This window comes from Pogona vitticeps, chromosome 6, assembly GCF_051106095.1.
Source record: "Pogona vitticeps strain Pit_001003342236 chromosome 6, PviZW2.1, whole genome shotgun sequence".
Lineage (NCBI taxonomy): Eukaryota > Metazoa > Chordata > Lepidosauria > Squamata > Agamidae > Pogona > Pogona vitticeps.
This window is the reverse complement of record NC_135788.1, coordinates 568,221-586,072: the sequence shown is the minus strand read 5'-3', so window position 1 is coordinate 586,072 and position 17,852 is coordinate 568,221. Positions and strand designations below refer to the sequence as shown.

Here is a 17,852-nt window from a genome sequence, read left to right as displayed (position 1 = left end):
CACCGGCGCAGGATCAGGCCCGGGCGCTTGGCCGTGGCCGTCACCGCCTCCTCGAGGGAGAGCGAGCAGGAGCAGCTCCGGCGCCGCCGGTCACGCGTTGGATTGCGTTGCGCGGAATTTGCGCCGCTGCGTCTCCCCCCCCTTTGCGCGGTGGGGGGGGTCGTCCGGGGCCGGAGGGGCCTCCTGCGGGCAGGCGGGCGCGCAACGGTACGTGCGGAGGGCGACGCGGGCCGAGGCGAACCCCGTTGCGCTGCCCCCGATCCTATCCCCGTCCAGGGCGAGGAAGTCGCCGGGGAAGGCTGTGTCCTCTCGGTGCCCGGGGGGGGGGAGGCGGGCGGCCCCCTGCGCGCGCGCGCGAGGGACTCGGGGGGGGAGGGCGCGGGCGCAGTCCCATCCTCTGCGGGACCCTCGGGCAGGGAGGTTGGAGGGAGCCCGACCCCAGGCGGCCGCCTTTGGGGCGCGCGGAGAGGGTCCAGCGGAGGGGGGGCTCTCGGTGCCCGGGGTGGCCGGCGCTTGTTTCTGCCAGCCCAGGGATGCCCCTCCGGGCAGGGCAGGGGGAGGGGGTTGCCCTCTCCTCCCCCCCCCCCGCATGGTGGCTTCAGGACTCCCCCGGGCCGGGGGGGGGGCTTCCTGCCTGCCTACCTGACGCCCGCCCGCCCGCTCTCCGGGTGTTTACTCGCCGGGGGGGGGGGCGGCTGTTTGGACACTCGCTGCCCTGCCGTATTTTTAGCTGGCCGCCGGGCAGCTGGGCTCCCACGTGGAGGGGAGGGGGAGGGATGGCCTGCCCCCCCCCCAGCCAGGAGGGGGGTTCTCGCTGTGAGTCCTCCAGCCGGCCGAGGGCTTCTTCTCTCCGGGGCCCTCCTGGCAGCCCTTCCCGGGAGCCGAGCCTTCCCCCTTCCCTGTGACTCAGGCCTCTTGATATGCCGGGAGGGAGGGAGGGAGGGAGGGAGGGGCCGCCTGCCTGCCTGCCTGCCTTTCCCAGCTGGGAGCACAACAACAACAACAACAACAACAAGAGCAGCCCAGGGCAGGGCAGGAGGATCCTTTGAGGTGCTGAGCAGTGAGGAGGCCCCCCCAGGGGCTCTTGGGGAGCAGAAGACAAGGCCCCCCCACCCTGCAAGGCTCCGGGCGCCCCTTATAGAGGGGAAACCTCTCTGGCCCTCAGAGCTTTTTGCTTTCCTCGGCATTGAAGACACCCGGGAGACGGTCAGTCGCTCTTTCCCTCTTGCCCTTGGCCGACTCGGTTGACCTCGGGGGGGGGCCCTTTGGCCTGTCCTGTCCGGAGGGAGAAGCCCTGGACGTGGGTGGCAGCCCCCCTCTGGCGGCCTGGGGTGGTGGGCGAAGGCTTGGTGGGGCTTCCCGGGGGCAGGAGGCGAAGGCGTTGGGCTCCCCCCCCTCTCTCTGTCCAGTGCCCGAAGAGTGACATGGGCTCAGGGTCCACCCTGGTCTTTGCTTTGTGGCATAAGGGCAGCCCCCCCCCAAGGAGGAGGAGGAGGAGGAGGAAGCCATGGCTGAGTGAAGGAGGTGCTCTGTGTTAGCCGGCTCAGCACGTGGGCTCTGCTCCCTCCTGCCCTGGAACCCTTGCCTGGCTTGATCTGCTGGATCCTCTCCATCTTTGTTGCCCCTTCTCCCCCAGTTCTCATCTCCGTGGCTGACCAGGGGTGGGTGGGGGTCACTGGGGTCCCCTTCTACCTAAGAGGGTCTGCCGTCAGCCCTCTGAACCGTGGGGCTGGGCCGGTCGGAATGTCACCTGGGCACCTGCCTGGCCCAGGATGCTGAAGGGAAGTGACTCAAGGGCAGCGGGTGGCAGCTGACGGGCAGGAAATGCCAGGCTGGGGCCCATAGGAGGGGCTGGGTCTCCTCCCTCCTCCCTGTGGGGCAAGGGTGGGCTGGCGGTGTGTGTGGGGGAATGGTGAGAGGGGGTGTAGTTCTGCGAGTCACTTCTGGGCTGGGCAGGATCCAGCCCCACGCAGTCCCTTCAGGAGACACTGGGCGCTCAGAACTCGGGTGCTGCCAACCGCCACCGCCCGAGGGGCCAGGGCATAGAGGAAGGGCAGGTCTGGGCAAGTTCGGTTCCACCCAGAGACTCATGGGGGTGGTGGGTGGGTGTCACACAGTTTCCCCAAAACAGAAACGTGATGTTGGAAGTGTGCTTCCCAGTCTTCCAAAGGGGGCTTTCTTGGGTCTCCTCTAACAGGGAGGGTTAGGGTCCGGCCTGCTGCCTATTGAAAAGGCGTGGGGGTGGTGGGGCTGTGTCTGCCGCAGGCATCAAGGAACAGCCCCATGGCATTTGGGGGGGGGCTTGGGTGGGCACACATGGAAGCCATGGGCTGTTGGCGCTTGGTGCCTGAAGCGCAGCTTTTCGGGGGCACCTGCTGCCCGCCACGGCCCCACGCGTCCGGGCTGGGCTCTTTCCCCTGGCCTCTGACGGCCAGGCAGGAGGGGCTCCCCTCACCGGGGGCGCTTCCTCTTCCTCCCTTGCGCTTCAGGGTGTGTGTGGGGGCAGCGGGGTGATCCAGCCGCCCCATGGCTGTGAGCCAGGAGCACTACGGTGACTACCACCGCCTGCCAGACTACGAGGAAGACTCTCCCCACGAGGATGAGGAGGAGCTGCTGATCCACGTCACTGAGGGGCTGAAAGGTACTGGGGCCCCTTACAGGTGGGAGAGACGGCTGGGGGGGCCAGGGGGGAGGGTTTGTGTCAGCCAGAGCCGTTCGTCTCTATCCTGCTTTTTTCCTTCCCAGATTCATGGCATCACATCAAGAACCTGGATAACTTTTTCACCAAAATATCCTTTTTGGTGGGCTTGGCGTGGGGTCCCGCTGCCTCCCACTCAGGAATCTGGGGCTTCTGTCAGGAAGCAGCCTACTGGTGCTTCTGCCGGATTCTCCTCTGTGGGAAACCTGAGCCCCAGAAACTGCACTTCAGGGACCCCCGGTGGGCCTCGGGGGGGGGGGGTTGTATTTGGTGGACCTTCATCCAGGCTGTGGGTTATAGGCTCTGGTGTCATCATTGGAAGGGTTTCCAGATGGCATTGTGTGAATAAGAATCTCCGTGGCCCAGGACAGAAGAACATAAGGATCTTGGCCGGATTCCTTGCTGCTGCGGCTCCTCTCCCCCCCCACCTCTGCTAGGCTAGGGTTTCTGTGCCTGAACAGCCCCCAACGCCGAGAGGGGGGCAGAAGGGGGAGTGCTTTGTGTTGGGGGCCTTGGAGCCCCCCCCCAATGCTCACAGGCTGCATCGGGCCCTCTCGGCAAGGCAGCTCCCTGCAAAGGGGGGGGGGGTTGGGCTGGGTGGACCAGAGGTTTCCTCTCATTTCCTTGACAGCCTCCCCACGTCTACCATTTCCACCAGAAGAACGGCTTTGCCTGCATGATGCTCTCGGATGTCTTTGAGCTGGTGTAAGTCCCGGCAAGCCCCGTTCCCCCCCCCCCCGGTCTTCTCGGCTGTCTGCAAATCATAGGCTCCCCTTTCACTCGCTGAAGGCCAGCGGGAGACGGGCCGGGTGGGTCCTGGAGCAGCCCTGGGCCTCGGGAGGCGCTCCCAGGACCTTCTGATGGCCGGTTTGTAGGTGTCTCTCTGTGGGGGGGGGGAAGGAGGTCACTGGGGGTTCCCCTTTTCCTCCTGACTGATGGAGGAGAGATTCTCCCCCCCCCCGCCTCTCCATCTCTCGACAGCCCTGCTCAGGCCTTCAGAGGAGGGTTGGCTGAGTGCATGGGCATAAGAGAGTGCCTTCTGACTCCCCACCCCACCCCGGGAGCGCCTTCCTCTCTCCCTGACCCCCATCTCCCTCCCCCCCCCTGCAGGCAGTTCCTGTTTGTGGTTGCGTTCACCACCTTCCTGCTGTGCTGCATGGAATACGACGTTCTCTTTGCCAACCGGCCGGTCAACCACACCTCGCCCGGGGGAGGCAGCCTGGGGCCCGACAGGAGCAAAGTGACCCTGCCGGACGCCATCCTGCCCACGCCGCAGTGTGCGGAGAGGTGAGCGCGGTGTTGGCAGAGCTCCGGCGGGACCCCGCCATGGGCCTTTCAGGGGCAAAGCTTGGTCTTCCTCCCTGGGCAGACTTGGGGGGGGGGAGAAGGGGAGTTGCTTCTGAGCCACCGGGCACCCTAGAAAGTGGGGGCTGCTTTCCAGAGGGAGTGGCTTTAAAAGACAGGTGCAGAGAGGAGGGAGTGGCGTGGATGGTCGGGAGGCTCCTTTGGCCTTGGGGAAGCCAGCTCAGAAGGGGAGGGTCGGAAGGCGGCAGCAGAGGCAGGAGAGGAGAGGGCACAGAGACACACACACACAGGCCCACACCCAGTGTGTCTTTCCTGACTGCAGCTCTTCCGGCAGGAGGGAAGGAAGCGGGCAGCTGGGGGTCTTTTCCTTGCCATGGCCGTGCCTTGTGAAAGAGAGCAGTCCAGGGAGCACCCAGCCGGCCACAAAGGGGATTTCTGCTGGCAACCCGGCCACCTCTTTCCCCTTGGCCGCCCTCTCCACCGCCAGGGTCTGGGCTGGGCAGAGGAGATTTGCCCTGCAGGCGGCAGCCCCTCTCCCCTCCCGCTTGTTGGGCCCCACCAGCCAGCCCTTCATGAGCCTCTCCTCCCCCCCCGCCCCCCGCTTGGTGGGCAAATGTGTTTCGCAGCCCAGCCAGCTCCCTCTTCCGTCATCGGCGGCTGGAGGTCCAGGGTCCCAGGAGGAGGGTTTTCTCTCCCCCGCCCAATGCCCTGAGTGCCTGGATCACTTGGGTTGGGCCGGACGCTCTCACAAGCAGTAACAGTGGGAGGGGTCTCCCCCACCGTGGGTGAGTTTGGGGGCCGGTTTGGCCTGGCCAGCTTCTGGCTGTGGGCCTTAGAGACAAGGGCGCCTCTTTGTTGTTGTTGCTGCAAAGCCACACACCAGCCTTTGTCCTAGCAGGTTATTAGGTGTCTTTCAAACTGTGGATAACATCGTAGGTTAATAAAGTCTTTTCTCCCCTGGTTGGGACTGTCCCCTCCAGAACAATTGTGGTTTTGAACAGTTTCCTTCACTGGAGGTAATTTTACGTCTGAATATTAGCCGTACAGAAGATGTGAAGTTAAGCAGACTGGAAGCAGTGGGAATGTTTCAGAGAGGAGCAGTGGCCTTGCCTTAGGCCACGTGTGGGCTTTGCCACGTTTCAGTGGCTCACCTTCTCCTGGAGCTGCCGCTGCGGGTGCTGGTGCCTCGAATCCTTGGCCACGGCTGTGGTGTTTACCTGTAACCCAAGACACCCGGGCCTGGCATGGGCACCTCCTTCCTTCCTTCCCGCCCACCCGCCCCCTTCCTTGTTCCCTCGAGACTCCAAGAGTGTCCTGGGCTGACCCCTACTGGTGGCCAGGCCTGACGCCCTGTGTCCCCCCCCCTCCTTTCTCGCCCGCAGGATCCGGGCCAGCGGCTGGATCATCTTCCTGCTGGTGATGGCTGCCACCTTCTGGTTGTACCGCCTGGTGAAGGTGCTTTGCAGCCTCCTGAGTTACTGGGAGATCCGTGCCTTTTACACCAGGGCCCTCAAGATTCCTTCGGTGAGTGAGCGTGGGATTGGTGCCACCGAGCTGCCCCGGACACCTTGGAGCCTGTGGGTGGCTGCTCCGTAGGCTGCTTTTGCGTGGCTGACCTGCTCCTTTTTCCTGCTCACTTCTGGCCCTGCTTTAGCCATGAGGGGCGTCCGGTGCTTCTCTTCTCTTTAAAAAAAAATGACCCTTTTGGGGGCTCAGCTGGGTGTTGTGACTCACTGGCAAGAGCGACGGCCTCTGGCAGTGTCTTGTGGCTTGCTGGCTGGGCGTTTCCTATGACACATTTTTTGCATCCTGCAGGGTGCGTGGATTGATCTTTGGAGGGTGGGAATCGCCAGGACAGCCCTCCAATTCTCTGGCTCTGGGAGAAGCTTGGGGGCTTCTGGGGGGGGGCTCTAAAGGAGCCACGCTTGCTCTGGGGAGTCCCACGTGGGGAGAAGGGCACACAGGCCAGGCTGTGCGTCTAGGGGTGGTGGTGAAGAGCCTTGCCTTTGGGAGCATCTTGGAAGCCTCCTCTTTGTTGCCTTGGCCCTTCCCAGGGACCGAAAGGGAGGGGAACCCGCAGGGCGTTAGGGCCAGAAGGAGTGTGTGTGTGTGTGTGGGGGGGGAAGGTGTCTCTAGATGCCGGTTCATCCCTCAGACCCCCTTTCCCCCCCTCCTCTCTCTGGCTGCCGCTCCCCTTGGCAGGAGGAGCTGTGCAACCGCAGCTGGCAGGAGGTGCAGGCCCGGCTGATCGTCCTGCAGCGGGAGCAGCAGATGTGCGTCCACAAGCGGGAGCTCTCGGAGCTGGACATCCACCACCGCATCCTGCGCTTCAAGAACTACCTGGTGGCCATGGTGAACAAGTCCCTGCTGCCCCTCCGCGTCCGGCTGCCCCTGCTGGGCGAGGTGGTCTTCCTGACGCAGGGCCTCAAGTACAACCTGGAGCTGCTCTTCTTCTGGGGGCCCGGCTCCCTCTTCCAGGGCAAGTGGAACCTCCAGCCCCCGTACAAGCGGGCCGGCGCCCGCCTGGAGCTGGCCCGCCGGCTGGGGCGCAGCATGCTGCTGCTGGGGCTGGCCAACCTGCTGCTCTGCCCCTTCATCCTGGTCTGGCAGGTGCTCTACGCCTTCTTCAGCTACACGGAGGTGCTCAAGCGGGAGCCCGGCAGCCTGGGGGCCCGCCGCTGGTCCCTCTACGGCCGCCTCTACCTGCGCCACTTCAACGAGCTGGACCACGAGCTCCAGGCCCGCCTGAGCCGGGGCTACAAGCCCGCCTCCAAGTACATGAACTCCTTCACCAGCCCCCTGCTCACCCTCCTGGCCAAGAACGTGGGCTTCTTTGCCGGCTCCATCCTGGCGGTGCTCATCGCCCTCACCGTCTACGACGAGGACGTCCTCACCGTCCAGCACATCCTGACCGCCATCACCCTGCTGGGGCTGGTGGTCACCGTGGCCAGGTGGGTGTGCAAGGCCTTGTCCTCCTCTTCTCTCCCCCCCCACCTTGCTCACCTGCCTGTGCCCACGCTCGGCTGAGGCTGCGCTTGGTCTGGCAGGAACGGTGGCTTTGCCTCTCACCCCCTGCTGCCACCCTCAGAGGTGCCCCTGCTGACCCCTGAACCTGCCAGGGAGACTCTGCCCCGGAACACCTGGAGGAGCATTTAATCAGCCCAGGGGTTGGTCGCTCGTGCGGGCGTCCTTTGGGTGGCGTGTTTCGTTTCCATCCCGCAAAGAATGGTCGCTCGGCTGCTCCCACTGGAGGCAGGAGAGAGGGGGACCGCTTCGTCTGTGGCCGCAGAAGGCCTCAAAGGCGGCTGACTTTTCTCCACTGCCCATCTGGGTGGGCAGGGACTGCTGCCTCCGGTGCACCTGGCCACCTGGGCTGCCTGTCTTTGAAAGCTGATGCCAGGCACTGGTGGCCCCCCTCCACGACTGTGGCACCTTTCCCCCTTTCCTGCCTCGTGGCACCATAGGGGACGGGATGAGGCCCAATCCCCCGAGCTGGGTGTTGTATTGGTGCAAGGCTGAGGCCACCCTCTCTCTCCTTTCCTCGTAAGCGTGAAGACTGTCCAGCTTCTCAAAGAATTTTTGAGAACCTGGACATGTTTGTCCCTCGGGAGCCTGCAGGCAGCAGGGTTTGGTGGCTTTAAAAAACCTCATAATCCCTCAGGGGGACCAAGACAGGAGCTCCGTTTCTCTCCTGTTTGAGATATGGAGAAACAGCAGAGTGAGAGGTGAAGCAACAGAGAGAGAGAGAGAGATAGACTCAGAAAAGGAAGCCACGACCTTGGGTTCGGAGGAGCAGAGCAAGGCCGGGGAAAGGAAACTTGCAGCCCGTAGATTGTGGCGTCCGTGGCCTCTTGGTTTGCGAGACTCGGGGCAGGGCGGTTAAAGACAGAACCTTTCAGAGGCTGGGAACGCCCAGAGGGACAAGGACCCGCTTTTCCCAGAAGGGAGGGGGCTCCACTCTGCAAAAGCGGCAGCCGAGAGGAAGCTGCTCGCGGTTATTCATTCCTTGGGGCCCTTTTCTCGGTGCCATTTCCCGTTCCCGGTCAGGCCAGGCCAGGCTCCGGGTGTTTTTTCTTGCAAAGTTGTCAGCCCGAAACGGAGGAGCTGCGCCCAAAAGCTGTGCCTCCTGCAGCAGTTCATGCCGGAGGCCTTTGACTGAGTGCCTTGAAGGAACTTCTGCCCCTCTTGTTCCTTCAGCTGGATTCCTGACCCTTGGCATCTCCCCCCCCTCCCACCTCTCAGTGCTGCATCCTCCCCTTTGGAGGGAGCGTTTGGTCTCCTCTGGGGGGTGTTGAAGAGACTTCTCTCCTCCTCCTCCCCCCCCCCCCCGGCCAGGTCCTTCATCCCGGACGAGCACCTGGTGTGGTGCCCGGAGCAGCTGCTGCAGAGCCTCCTGGCTCACATCCACTACATCCCGGACCACTGGCAGGGCAACGCTCACAAGTCGGAGACGCGAGAGGAGTTGGCCCAGCTCTTCCAGTACAAGGCCGTGAGTGTGGGCGGCAGCGGTGGTGGTGGTGGTGGGTGGGCGGGCAGGGCCGTGCCCCCCTGCTGCCAGGACGAGAAGGGTGGCGGCCTTTGGGCAGGGCCACGCCGGACTCGGGTCTTGGGGGGAGGGGGGTGAAGCCTGCAGCCCAAGGGTCTCCAGGGGTCCTTGTCTCTTGCGGCCCCAGGTCTTCATCTTGGAGGAGCTGCTGAGCCCCATCGTGACCCCCTTCCTCCTCATCTTCGCCCTGCGCGCCAGGGCCCTGGACATCGTCGACTTCTTCCGCAACTTCTCGGTCGAGGTGGTGGGTGTCGGGGACATCTGCTCCTTTGCCCAGCTTGACATCCGCAACCACGGGAATCCCCAGGTATGACGGTGGTGGTGGTGGTGGTCGTCATTGTCCAGCCGACCAGCCCTTCCTTTCTTGGGGGGGGAGGAAGGGGGACAGTAAGAGCGACCTTGGGATTCTGACTGGGGCAGCTGTAGGGCCAGCCCTTCTCCCTTTCCCCACTGGCCTGCGGAGGAAGCGCAGCGTGGCTTGGCTCAGTGACCTCTCCTTTGGGCGGGGGGGGGGGAGAGGAGAGGGATCCATCTCCGGAGGTGGTGGGGTGGCGAGGAAGCGCTCCATGCTTGGGAGGGGGGGCGCGATCCGTTGCTTAGAGGACTTTCCCGGTGGTGGTTCCTCATTGGGTAACCCCGTTTCATGGAAGTGGAGGCTGAGAGCAGAACACGGGCCAGTCGGGGAACTTTTCCTGACTTGCCTCCCGGTTCTGCTGTGACCCTCCCCCACCGGAAAAGGAAGGATTGTGCCCCTGCCTGCCCCCCCCACTCCACCTTGGGCCCACAGGCGGCTGCTGAACCCCCCCCCCTTTTCCCTTTCCTCTCCCGGCTCTTTCGGCAGTGGCTCTCCCAGGGCAGAACGGAGGCCTCCGTCTACCAGCAGGCAGAGAACGGCAAGACGGAGCTCTCCCTCGTCCACTTCGCCATCACCAACCCCCGCTGGCAGCCCCCACCTGAGAGCTCCCTCTTCATCGGCCACCTGAAGGAGAAGGTGCAGCAGGATGCCGCCCTGGCGCCCCCCGCCCAGCGCCTTCTGGCCGAGGCCCCTTTGGGCGCCTCCTTCCTTTCTGACGAAGGACTCAGCACCGTCGTAAGTCCCAAGGCTCTGGGGAAGGCGGCCCTCCGGCTGGCCCAGCCCGGCCGCTGCAGGTCCTTCCCGGCCTTGACCCTCCTCCCTCCCTCCCTCCCTCCCTCTCTCCCTCGGCAGCCGGACGCCCTGCTGGCCAGCGTTCTGGCCCACCCTGTTCTGGCCGCCGGCAGCCCGGCCCCTCCAGCCGAGCACCGGCGCTTCTTCACGCGACCGGGTAGCGCGGCCAGCGCGGCCGCCAGCATCTTGGCCTCCCTCTCGTGCTCCCAGCTGCCCCGACACAGCTTCCCTCCGGGCGAGAACTCTGTCTACCGCAGCGACAGCACCATCCTGGGGGCCAGGTAGGAAGCGGGGCTCCGGGTGAGGCTGGGAGGGCTGTCGGGGGTGCCTTGCTGTGGCGGGGCAGAGGAGTGGGGTGAGGCTGGAAGTTAGCCCAGCTGTCCTGCCCCTCACCTTTCCCTTGCTCTGGGCTGGGAGCCCAGAGGCCAGAGAGAGACACCCAAGCCCAGGCTGGGAGGGCAGCCGTTCTCTTCGGCCGGCCTGCGCAGTTCCTGGAATCGGCAGGTTCTGTGTGAGAGTTCTGCCACGTCCTGAAGGGAGGAGGGTCGTCTCCTGCGTTCCCTCTGCTCGCTGCCCGTCGACTTAACTCCAGGCTTTCTCCTGGCTCCATGGCTGCCCTTCCCAGCCAGAACCCTTTCCCCGAAGGAAGGGGGGTCTTTGTAAAGATACCCCTCTTGCGAAGGCACCCTTTCCGCGGGGGGGGGGGGGTGCAGTCTCTGTACAGGTGGTGATGGACATGGGCTTCCTGCTTTTCCTTATCCTGCAGCGTTGCTCCCTCCGAGAGACGCCAGGGGCCCCTCTCCCGTTCGGTGCTGCTCTCCGAATTTGCCTCAGCAGAGATGAGCCTGCACGCCATTTACATGCATGAGGTGAGGGGCCGTGGGAGCGCCATGGCGGGCGCAAGAAGGGAGGAGCCGTGGCGCCCTCTGGGTCCTTCTCCGGCAGGGTCCCTGGGTCAGAGCCTCTTTGCCGGGCTCTGACCAGTGGGGCGGGAGAAACAAGGGCCCCTCTCTCTGACCTCCGCCATCCTCTGCCTTTCAGCTTCACCACCAGCAGCAGCAGCAACGGAGGGGGTCATCCTCAGCCTGCACGCCTGTGCGGCCGTCGGCACAAGCAGGTCAGAGTGGGGGTGGGTGGGGCTCTGGCGCTTTTCTTCTCGCCCGGGTGGGCTCTGCTGTTTGGGAGAGGAGGGGCTGGTTTCCTTCCCCAGGCGGCCCATGCCGTGTGAGAGGTGGCCTGGCCTGGTGTGTGTGGCCCTTCCATGCGGTCTGGCTCCCTGTATCTTGGCTTGAAGCAGGATGAGGCCTGAAAGGGGTTTGCCCTTTGAGTGGCCCAGCCTGATGTTGGGCAGCCACTCTGACCCCTGCTGAGCTGGCGGCTTGTAAGGAGACTGGCCTGGAAGTCAAGACCGGAGCAGGAGCTGCTTGGATGGCCGGGGAGCACGGCTTGGCCTCCTCTCGCCAGCTTCCCCTGCCCTGCCACCAGGTGCCAGGCCACGCCCAAGGTGGGAAGACAACACGGAAGTTTCTAAGCTTTGGTGTGACCTTGCCCCTTGTGGGGAGAGTGAGCTTCCAGGAGGGGCCTGGGCGGGCAGGGGGTGTCTTCCCAAAGAAGGAGGCTGAGACTTCCCCGGAGGGCTGAGGGCACCTCTCACCTCACCTTCCTCTCCTCCTCCCTGCAGAGGCCAAGATGTCCACGCACACACAGAGCCAGGATCTGGCCCTTGCGGGCTGGGAAGAGGCACCGGCTCAGGCTGAGCAGCAGCAACAGCCAGAGAAGGAGAAGAGCTAGCACATCCTGCCCCCCCCCCCACTCCATGCCCTTCATCCCTCTTGGTGTAAGTCTCTCCTCCTCTCCCTTCCTTGCCCCCCCATTCACCTCCCTTTGTTTTCGGTGGGGCCTACTTTCAGAGGTGGGGGAGATTAACCTGGGGATGGGCAGGTGCCGAAGAACTGAGCAAGGGAGGCCTCCTGAGTCAGACCCTTCCTCATCCCTCGGAGCCCAGGCCAGATGGCTCTGACGGACAGGCGTGGGCTCTCCAGGGCTTCCTCCTCTCCCCTCCCTACCCCCATCCCTCCCCCCCCCCCCGAGAGGGGACGCTGGGCTTGAGGCTGGAACTTTTTCCAAAGAGTGCCTGTGCTTTGTCTCTGAGCTGCCTCCCTGCTCCCCCCCCCGCTTGCCATGTCCAGCCTTCCCCCCCCCCCGACACACACGCTTCCCCTGCTGGTCTCCCCACCATGGGCTCAGCCATGGGCTGGACGCCACTTTGCTTCCAAAACTGCAACAAGAGCCCAGCTCTCTGCCCTGCCTGTAGATGGAAGGATGGACCCCTCTCAGCCTCGGGGAGACGTGTGGGGTGTGTGGGGGGGGGTAGGCTTTGTGGGTTCTCTTTGGGTGTGTGGAAAACCCCCCCCCCATGGCCTGCTCCAACTTTGCTTTTGTTCTTCCAGGTTTCTGGGCAGTTGAAAGCTGCCGACATCAATTCCCCGAGAGGATGGATGCCACCACCCCAGGAGTGGGTCCAGAAGAAGGGCAGCAGCGCCCCCTCCCTCCATCCCCCCCTCCTCGGCTGTGGGCTTTGATGTGAGGAGGGGCCTTGACAGTGTTGCTGCAGCCCTTCCCCCCCACACACACACTCGGGGTTCAGGCCCTTTTTGGGGGGAAGGGCGTGTGAATAAGCTACGGGCCGGATCGGGCCCCTGCCTGGTGCTGCTTGTGTTTGTAGGGTCAGTAGAGAATGGCTTGCGGGAGAGGTTGGGGCCCTCACCCCACCCGCACCCCCCCTGCACCCGTGCCCTTGCTTTCCCTGCCATCCCTCTGCTGCTAAGAGGTGTCGCCTGCGCTGAGCCAGCTTGGGCGCGCACCCACACGCCCGCCCACGGGCCAGGCTGCTGCGCCGGAAGCACAGGGGTTCGGGTTCGTCCGCCGTGGTGCTCTCGTTCAGGACAGTTTGGGGACAATAAATGTTTACAGGTGTGGCACACACGTGGCGCTGGTCTCTGCGGGCGGGGAGGGGAAGGGGCTGCAACGTGAGCCGCAGGGGCACTGCCGCGGGGCAAACCGTCTGTCCCCTACTGGTCAGGATACGCCAGAGCCGGTTCCCCCTGACTCGGCGCACGCAGGAAGAAAGTTCCCCACTCCACTCCAGAGAGGAGACGTCTCGTGCTTGGTTGTGGAAAGCCCGGGGGGGGGGCAGGGGGCGGGAAGGACCTGGCCCGGCTGTTTCTGCCTCTTTAATGGCGGTACATGTACACACACACACAGAGAGAGAGAGAGAGAGAGAGAGAGAGAGAGAGAGACGCACGTACCACCTGGGGGCTGGCATGCCCTCCTTTTTTTTCTCCATGGCTGCTCTGTGTTCTCAACAGCCATGCCCCAGACATTCTCTCCTCTTAAAAGCTGTTCTCCCTTTCATTTCTACCAAATTATTCTCAGTTTTAAAACAGAAAAGGGGCTTTTCAAACTCCTTGGAGGCAGCGGTTCAGAGTAGGCTGATTAAGCAACCAAGCCCCAGGGTGCAGCAGCAACAGCAACAGTGAAATCATTTCCCTCCCACGCCCTAAAGGACAGGCTAGAAGCAAGAAAACTTGGGTAGCCAAAGCGAGGCTCATAGAGATGGGAGCCCTCTGTAAGTCTGCCCCCCCCCAAATGAATTCCTGGGCTGAGAAATCCCTTTAGTGTTTGGGAAGGCGCCCCTGGTTCTGCAGGGTCAAAAGAAGGCAGGCTTCTCCATTCGGACAGCCCCCCCACCCTGAGAAGGCTGATGGCCCCCCGTTTGGCCAGAGGTCCCGGAGCCTCCTTCCCCACCTGCCCTCGGCCCTCAGAGGGCAGGAGGGCCAGCAACAGAGGACGCCGCCCACGCTTTAGCCGTCTGCTCAAAATAAAAGGGAGCTTTAATGACTGCCTGCCCGCCCGCCCGGAGAAGAGGGTCTGAGGTGTGCACAGCCGGGGCTCAGGGCTCTGGGAGCAGCATCCTCCTCTGGCAGGTGAAGGACTGGCTTCGGATGCGCGAGGCCACCTCCTGGGTGCGGAAGGTCAGGCCAAAGAGGTCCTCGTGGTAACGGTTCTGGTCCTGGGGGGGCAGGAAAGGGGGGCAGGGTTTGGAAGTGCCAGAAGGGAACGGCCTGGATAGACTGGGGGCGGGATCCTTCCCCCCTCCCTGCCTTAAGAAGAAGGACAAGAGCTGAGGGGCCACGCCGGGACCTGAGCCTCTTCTTGTCCCATGAGGGTGGACCTTGTGGGGGGGGCCTCCCTCCCCGCCCAGGCCCGCTCTCTCCCTTACCCGGAGCTCGCTGATCTTGTCCCCTGCCTCGGTCAGGGTCATCTGCCCACCCTTGGCCAGGATCTGCTGGACGGTCTGCATGACCCCAGTGGCCATGGTGACGTCGCCGCAGACGTACATGTGGCCGGCGCGCCGGAGCAGCACCTCCGAGACGTAGCTGTCCAACTGCATCCTCAGCAGGTCCTGGACGTAGGTCTTGGGGGGGGAGGGGAAGGGAGGGGGTGGACGGACGAGAGAGAGAGAGAACCTTTGGTGGCAGCTCCCCGTTCGAGGTGGAGGCTTCAGCCCTGGAGCAAGGGGGGGGCAAGCCCGCACGGGGCCACCGCCCTCCCCTCTGACCCCCCCCCTCGAAGCCTCTTCTCGGAGGCCAGAGGAAGGATGGAAGGAAGGAGGGTGGGGCCGGCCTTGGGAAGCAGGCGCCCCTTTCAGCCACTTTGGATGGGCCAGCCTTCCGTTCTGCCTGAAAGCATGCGCGGGAGGTTGGCCAAGGAGCTTTTAAAAATTCTTCCAACGCCTGGCCAGGGGAGCAGAATCTTGACTGCTTGGTGAGCTGTCCTGTGGGACCGACCCCTGGAGGCGGCCTCCTCCTTGAGAGGCTAGAAGTGCAACAGCCCCGCCCGCTGGCCATGGGAGGAACAGGCCTCTGCCCTCCCCCCCAGCAAGGCTGGTGTGATGATGATGACTACCTTGGGATAGTCTGGGTCGCGGGAGAAGCCCGTGAGGACCTGGCTCAGGGCCCCCTTGCTTTGGGCCTGCTGGATCTCCTCCTTGTAGATGTCGTGGCAGGAACTCCGGCAGCCGAAGACCAGCGTCATCTCGCCGGCTGGGAGGCCTGGAAGGCGAGGGGGGGGGCAGGTGGGTGGGAAGGCAAGGCAGTTTTGGGGTGTGTGTGTGTGGGGGGCACGTGCACACACTCTTCTCTTGCTGTGCCCTTGGCTGGCTCCCGCCTTCTTGGTGCGCCCACTTTGCTCCCCTTCCTGACCCACCTTTGACCTCGATGTCGTGCAGCCGCTGTTGCCAGAAGCTCCGGAAGGGGGCAATGCCGGTTCCAGGCCCCACCAGGATGCAGGGGGCCGTGGGGTCCTGGGGCAGGTGAAAGCTTGGGGCGCTGTGGAGGGCAGAGGCACAGGATCAGTCCCTTGGAGGGGGGCAGTGTGGGAGGAAGGAGGGGGAGGGAAACAGATCAGTGAGGCTCTCCCTCTGGGGAGGATGCAGTGACACGACTGCTCAAGACGTGCAGCCCAAGGCCTCTGCCAGGAGGGGCCCGTGCCATGCCAGGGATGGCTCCTGCCCCTTGCAGAAAATCAGCAGGACCTTGGGGGTGGGGGTGGGGGGTATTCTGTGGTCTGTGTTGGAGAAAACCAAGAGCTTCCTAAAAAGGGGTGAGGAGGTGCCTGGCCACCCGGAGACTCTCAGAGTCCCCTGTTCTTGGCAAGCTCCTTACCTTCGGATGAAAGCGGGCACCATCTCTCCTGGTGCCAGTCCAGCGAGCCATGAGGAGCAGACCCCGTGGTGCAGCGGCCCCTTTCCGTCTGTGGGATAGAACAGAAGCAGGAGCAGCAGGGTGGGGGGAGATGGGGGTCAAGGAACCAGGGCTCACGGGGTCAAGACGCCAAAGGCCTCCCCCGCACCTCCTCTCAAGCTTCTCTGTTCAAGCTTAGCTGGGAGACAAAGGGTTTTTCCAGAAGTCTTTCATTTCCTTTTTCTGTCCTGGGGCTCCCAAGAAATTATTCAGAGGTCAGGCAAAAAGGAGGAAGTCTTTTAATTAAAAAAAATCTCCCCCTGTCAGTGACCTAATTACCCTTCCGTGGGTATAATGTACTCAGCGGGATTTTGGACAAGGTATTGTCACACGTTTGGGCTTCATCAGGCCATTAAGAGCCATTATCTTTACAAAAGACCTCTTCCTTAGTGACTGACATGGACCTAGCCAGCTGCCTGCATTTTTGGACTCCTAATACATTGGGGGGGGGGGTTTGAAATTAGGGGGACCATCAAGGTGAGCGCCTCCATGTCCAGGGTAGCCCCTGCACCACTGCTTTCTTGTCCAAAGTGCTCTGCCTCCAGCCATACATTCCCCCTGCAGGGATCTGGGCTTTCTCCTCTCTCTCTCTCTCTCTCACACACACACACACACACACACACACAAACACACACACGTGTACACACACACACACACACACACACACACACACACACACACACACACACACACACACACACACACACACACACACACACACACACACACACACACACACACACACACAGAGTCCCATTCCCTTTCTCTCGTCTCACCTTGGCTGTGGTAGTTGAGCACAGCGACCGTGAGGTGGATCTGGCCCGGGTGGGCGTCCGGGGAGGAGCTGATGGAGTAGTAACGGGCCTGGAGCAGCGGCAACTGAGTGAGGAGGAGCGAAGCCGGCAGGGGGACCGAGGGGAACTCCTCCAGCACCTCCACCATCGTCGGGCAGCGGAACCACTTCCACTCCTCGTAAAGAAGGGAGTCCTGGCCGGGGGGGGGGGGGAGAGAGGGACGGACAGCAAGGGGGCTGGGTGAGGAGGGGGCCAAACGGTAGCTCGTCCACATTGCTGGCAGTCAGGAGGGGGTCTGAGTTCTGCCTGAGCGCTCTGGAGGTGGGGGAAGCTGACCTGCCCAGGTCACCCCCCCCACCCTGTGGCTTCCAGGGCTATTTCTGTGGCCTCTGCCCACCCGCCCGCCTACCCACCTCCCTGACAAAGCCAGGGGTCTTTCAGGAAGCTCCCAGAGCGTACATTTATTTCCCAAATGGGACCCCACGGATCCCTCTGCTGTGTGTGTGTGTGTGTGTGTGTGTGTGTGTGTGTGTGCTCTCTCCCACCCCCTGCCCACCTTGACCTGGCTGGCCTTTCAAGGCCCTCTGTGGGGGAGGTGAGTGTTTTGAGGACCGTGTCCGTGCGTGCACCAGCATGTCTCCTTGCCTACCCGCCCCACGGGCGTCCCTTCTGTGCCGACTGACCTGGCCGAGGCGCTGGAGTTTGTCCCTCTCTGCTGGGTCCTCTGCCAGCGTGGCCAGGATCTGCAGCAGCTGGGGGCTTGGCGGGGTTGTGATGTCCAGGAAGAAGGTCAGGGCCTGGCGCAGGGTGCAGGGGGGCAGGCGCTGGACGGGCACCCAAAGGCGCTTCACACCTGGCAGCGGGAGCAGGAGGGGCGAGAGGCTGAGCCCGGCTGAGCGGATGGCAGCCCCTGGCCAACTGCCCCTCAGGTCCCCCCCAGAAGGGCAGCAGAACAGGGAAAGGCTGCCTGGAAGGCAGGTGAGGCGGGGGGGGGAGAGAGACACCTCTCCTCTGGGGCATCTAACCCAGTACTCTCCCCCCCCCCAATAACGAAAGCAAGCTGTTGTGGTCACAGATCTCTTTGCCTGCCTCTCTGGGAGGCTCCCACTCTCGCTGCTGATGGCAAACCTTCCTGGGAATGAGGAGCCCACAGATCTGCTGCCACCCCCTCGCGTCCCCTCCATGCAGGGACCTCTGCCCACCCAGCCTGGAGAATCCATGGGGAGGGGCCACCTGGGGTCTGTGTATGAGAGGCACTCTCTCAGCCCCCTCCCTTGGTTTCACAGGGCCAGCAGCCTCCTTTGGGGAAGGGGGGGTCTTTGCTCCTTGCCAGGGGTTCCCTCAGCCTTTGGACTCAGAGTCAGGGCAGGCAAAGTGGCCCCAGTACAGAATATCAGGAAAAAGGGGGTGGGGAGTGGGGAGTAAAAAAGGCAAAAACATTTGTGCACTTTAAAGATGAATGACTATACAGTGGTGCCTCACTTAACGATGATAATTGGTTCCCAAAAAATCATTGTTAAGCGATTTCATCGCTAAGCGAAACACGGTTTCCCATAGA

General features: G+C 63.3%; 2 protein-coding genes across 5 annotated transcripts in view; one reads left to right on the top strand and one right to left on the bottom strand.

Moving 5' to 3' along the window:
* Positions 1-72: 72 nt before the first annotated feature.
* On the top strand, positions 73-12,677 carry ATG9B (autophagy related 9B). 3 transcript variants are annotated; one of them, XM_020800151.3, is made up of 15 exons: positions 73-207; positions 2,490-2,641; positions 2,746-2,789; positions 3,339-3,403; positions 3,809-3,985; positions 5,386-5,527; positions 6,206-6,954; positions 8,339-8,492; positions 8,677-8,856; positions 9,391-9,639; positions 9,757-9,977; positions 10,463-10,565; positions 10,738-10,813; positions 11,378-11,533; positions 12,147-12,677. In XM_020800151.3, exons 2-14 carry the CDS (start codon positions 2,527-2,529, stop codon positions 11,485-11,487), a joined length of 2,385 nt encoding a protein of 794 aa, XP_020655810.3. In that variant the 5' UTR covers positions 73-207; positions 2,490-2,526; the 3' UTR covers positions 11,488-11,533; positions 12,147-12,677. The 3 variants fall into 3 exon arrangements, with proteins under 3 accessions (XP_020655810.3, XP_020655811.3, XP_072858745.2); XM_020800152.3 differs by lacking the exon at positions 73-207 and adding an exon at positions 1,118-1,206; XM_073002644.2 differs by lacking the exon at positions 73-207 and having other exon boundaries at positions 2,300-2,641.
* An 889-nt stretch (positions 12,678-13,566) lies between these two features.
* NOS3 (nitric oxide synthase 3) overlaps positions 13,567-17,852 on the bottom strand; it is a 25,016-nt gene continuing 20,730 nt past the window's right edge. For both annotated transcript variants that reach the window (XM_020800252.3, XM_073002638.2), the window contains 7 exons: positions 16,978-17,147; positions 16,277-16,487; positions 15,423-15,510; positions 14,965-15,086; positions 14,665-14,810; positions 13,979-14,173; positions 13,567-13,768 (listed from right to left, as the gene is read on the bottom strand). In XM_020800252.3, coding sequence (XP_020655911.3) covers positions 13,649-13,768; positions 13,979-14,173; positions 14,665-14,810; positions 14,965-15,086; positions 15,423-15,510; positions 16,277-16,487; positions 16,978-17,147 — 1,052 coding nt within the window. In that variant the 3' untranslated portion in view covers positions 13,567-13,648. The remainder of the gene's footprint in view (positions 13,769-13,978; positions 14,174-14,664; positions 14,811-14,964; positions 15,087-15,422; positions 15,511-16,276; positions 16,488-16,977; positions 17,148-17,852) is intronic.

Bases quoted from the DNA above. Each gene is read 5' to 3' on its own strand.
- ATG9B (XM_020800151.3), top strand. From the start codon at position 2,527: ATGGCTGTGAGCCAGGAGCACTACGGTGACTACCACCGCCTGCCAGAC. The intron at 5,528-6,205 runs GTGAGTGAGCGT...TCCCCTTGGCAG, and splicing joins GGGCCCTCAAGATTCCTTCG to GAGGAGCTGTGCAACCGCAG. The intron at 8,857-9,390 runs GTATGACGGTGG...CTCTTTCGGCAG, and splicing joins GCAACCACGGGAATCCCCAG to TGGCTCTCCCAGGGCAGAAC.